The following is a 3662-nucleotide window of genomic DNA, read 5'->3' as shown; positions in this document are numbered from 1 at the left end:
TTTTTTTTTTTTTTTTTTTTTTTTTTTTTTTTTTTTTGCTGTGTCACAGTTTCTGTTCACATGCCAGTTGAGCACACCCTTTTTTGGTGTGTTTATTCATATGGCTTTATATACCCAACATAAAACAGTGCTACAAAATGAATTATTATACATTATACATAACAACAAAGACTCATCTGAATTAAATGAAGTGGTTCAGTTTCTCATATTATAAGTAAATTCAGCACATCAGCAAAACAACATTCAACAAAGTATGAATGAAAGTGAGTGGTATTATGCAAAATTGACATTTTTGAGCTTTATATCAAGTTTCAATGTCATTACACTCATCAAAAACATACCAGTGTTGCTTTGACTCATTCATGCATGTTTGAGAAATCATTGAATTTTCTGTAGTATGCATGTAGAGCTGCCTGAACACTTGCTGATACAAAGCACCGCCTATTTACACAAAGCTCCTCCCTGGAGCTCAGTCTGCAGCCGAGCTGCCCCACAGAGCACCCCTCCCTTATGACATGCTGAGGTGTGAGTGTCAGAAATGGTAGGACGTTCACAGGACAATTTCGAGGCTTTTAGATAGATATAATTTGTTTTTGATATATACAGTGTTTTCAACTGATACTAATATAGTTTTTTGATTGTGGTATAGAATTGAACTATGTGCCTGAAAAATACATAATGCCCTCTTTAAGATGGGCAAACAAAAAGAAAAAGCAGCACCCGGGTGACTTTTTTTTGTGAAAACTGGCATTCAAAAAGAAAAACAGCTCCCCAAAAATTTCTACCAATCAAGAGCAAGATCATTCGTAACCAACCCATCACCAATAAACGTAAAGTGAACAATGAAGTGTTTTAGATCATGAATTTGTTTGGTGAACAAATTTTTAAGTCCACGTTTCAGAAATCTTCCTTCACTACATGAGGTTTCAGTCAAATTGAAAGTGATGTTTCAGAATTTTTATTTTTTTATTTTTATTTTTAATTTTTTTTAGTGTGGTTCTGCGGAAAGGCATCTTACCTGCTGTAGATAGCTCTTTGATCAACCCACTTTGGAGAAATAGTTTATTTCTAACCACATTTACAAACTAATGGCTAGTCTGAGTGAGGCCAAAACCAAAGTGGATTGCCATTTATCCGTCCAACATGCATCCATCCATTTAAAAGTTATGATAAAATTGCAGAATTCTTTGACTCTCAAATAACCAAATAGCTTCAATTTTTAGCTTAGTCATTGCTTTGATAACATTAAATACCCCCTCTTCACAGAGTTTTCTCTTTTACCATCAGGATGCAGATTTGCTTTAAAAAGATGTAGAACCAGCAGATACAGTATAAGAATCCCTTTTTACCTGCTGTTATTGTCATTTTAGACACTTCTTGTTGATTGTTGTGTTTTTGTAGTTTTATGATGTTTCTATGGTTTTTTACTGTATTTGTRATTGATTGTTTTTGTTTCCTGCTGGCTGTGACACAAATTGCCCCATGGAGATATTAAAGATAACTTGAACTTGATAAAATTTGACATAGTCACAATGTGTTCATGAACAACAGTAGCATCTGCTATCTGTGTGCTGGTCTGTTTAAAACGTTCATTTGCTGCATTTGTTAATAATTTTTCAATATCCGTGAATCAATCAACAATGACAACGACAATCATTAATCCAAATGTCCATTTTTTTATTTTGAGGAGTTTTATCTGATGTGAACAGATTGAAATTTCCCAACATATTTTGCTTTCTAACATCATCAGCGAGYTAACTCCGGGTTCTTTCTACGTTCCCTCATGTTGGGCTGTGATCAAGGGTGGGCCAACCTTCCATGCAACATGAATCCTGCCCCGCTTTCATTAGGCACCTCTTTATGACACTGCAGCAGATGGTGAACACACTTACATCCTCCGACACACACGCACTCCGGTTCCCACGAGATGCAATCTCACCTCCTCTCTCAACTTTTTTTTTTCGAATTTTCACCCCCRTTTTCCTTCTTCTTCCTCCTCACACTATGAAAACGAAACAAGCTGCAGTTGTTTAGAATTTACACTAAATAAAGGAGACCTTGAATTGGCTAAATTTCCATCCGAATTTCTGCGTGAGCATTTTATCTGGTGTTGTGTTGCCTATAGCAGGGTTTTCTGTTGTGTGGGTTGCTTCGGTGGGAATTATCTACATTTAAAATATTTCTTAAGTAACTGCTCAGCTCACGTCTAAAGTATCTGCTGAGAGCTGCTGCCACGCAGGTCAAGAAAAAAACACAACCCACGCAGGAAGCTATATATGTTTGTATAGCAGGGAGCCATTTACATATACATTTACACGATCTCAGAAACACTTTCACGGCTCTTTTACTGGACTAAATTTGCAGTATTTAATGAAYAAAAACAGCTTTTTTACAGCATATRCATCCAATTTACACAGTTTCACTGTGGTTAATGGTTCAWTTATAAATTTATGGATTGCATCCTCTCGTTTCTAAACAGAGAGTGAAAAATAATCTCRCTCCAGTTTTCTGGCTCTGGACCGTGTGGGAGTAATGCATCTTTGTGTCTGTCGGTGATAAACATCGAGGTTTAAGGTCAACAGATGCAGGACGCGCCGTGTCCGGAGGCAGAAGGATTACGCCCACCCTGATCTACAGCAAAAGCACACACACACACACACGCACACACACCAATATACACACACAAAACAGTGTAGGGACCTTAGACAATAACACATGTCTGCAGTGATTCATGTAGCTGCTAACGCTTACAGTATGTGTGTAAAGAAAACACACACACACACAAGTGTCACCATCACACGTGTCATGTGGCAGCAGCAGGGAAAACAAAGAGCAGGCTGGAATGGGGAGCAGACAGGGGAAARTACCATCACCTATTATAGACACATCCAATGGCACACACACTAACAGTTCAAATAGGGGACAGTTGGMCTTGTGAGTGCACAATAACCTGTCAATGAACTTGATTTGCTCAATGCAAAAATATTCCTGAAGCTGCCAACAAACATGCAGCCTGTCCACATGACTAAAGCTCAAACACACACACACACACTCACACCATGACAGCTGCAGCTTATCGTTTCCCCCAGCAGAGTCCCAYTTTTGAATATCCATTCTTACCTTTGTGGTAGCTCACTTGCTTGGACTGCATGGAAAAGGTGCCCATCACGAGACCCATGTTGACTTCTGTTCCTCCTGGGGGTGTGAGTGTGTCGGCGAGCCTATAATTAAGTTGTGCCTGTGAGGGTGCACACAGTAGGTGTGTGTCTTATTAAGTTAGTCCATCAGCTGGCCGTATGTGTGGAAGTAAAGATACCACTTCTCATGCCGCCTCACACCCACACAGCTCGTCTGATTCTGCTCGAGGGTGTGCGTATGTGTGTGTGTGAATGAAAAAGAGAAAGTGTGTGTGTGTGTGTGTGTGTGTGTATGAATGAAACGAACGGCAGACATGCACTCTGATACTACCTTTGTCTGCGCTGTCACTGACGCTGCCTTTTTCACGTGCCTTTACACTCTCCCTCTCAGTGTCATTTCATCAATTCCTCTGCACATCTTTATGTTTTTGCTCCCTCTTCCTCTCCTGCTCATCTCTCTCTCTCTCTCTCTCTCTCTCGGTCTCTCTCTCGTGGGGAACGAGGGGTTGCACACTGTTGCACAGG

At 39.7% G+C, this 3662-nt stretch overlaps 1 protein-coding gene across 3 annotated transcripts in view; it reads right to left on the bottom strand.

The window, feature by feature from the left end:
- kcnip1a (Kv channel interacting protein 1 a) overlaps window positions 1-3662 on the bottom strand; it is a 55342-nt gene that overhangs the window by 33017 nt on the left and 18663 nt on the right. Inside the window, exons 1-2 of one of the 3 annotated variants that reach the window (XM_014007197.1) lie at window positions 3469-3614; window positions 3121-3238 (exon numbers count right to left, since the gene is read on the bottom strand). The exons of 1 other annotated variant lie outside the window; for it this stretch is intronic. In XM_014007197.1, coding sequence (XP_013862651.1) covers window positions 3121-3178 — 58 coding nt within the window. In that variant the 5' untranslated portion in view covers window positions 3179-3238; window positions 3469-3614. Of the gene's footprint in view, window positions 1-3120; window positions 3615-3662 lie in introns of those variants that run through there. One more of the 3 variants, XM_014007206.1, reaches the window with a different exon arrangement.

The sequence above is a fragment of the Austrofundulus limnaeus genome, unplaced genomic scaffold, assembly GCF_001266775.1.
Source record: "Austrofundulus limnaeus strain Quisiro unplaced genomic scaffold, Austrofundulus_limnaeus-1.0 Scaffold1, whole genome shotgun sequence".
Lineage (NCBI taxonomy): Eukaryota > Metazoa > Chordata > Actinopteri > Cyprinodontiformes > Rivulidae > Austrofundulus > Austrofundulus limnaeus.
Note: the sequence above shows the minus strand (reverse complement) of the source record. Positions and strands in the feature narration are given on the sequence as shown.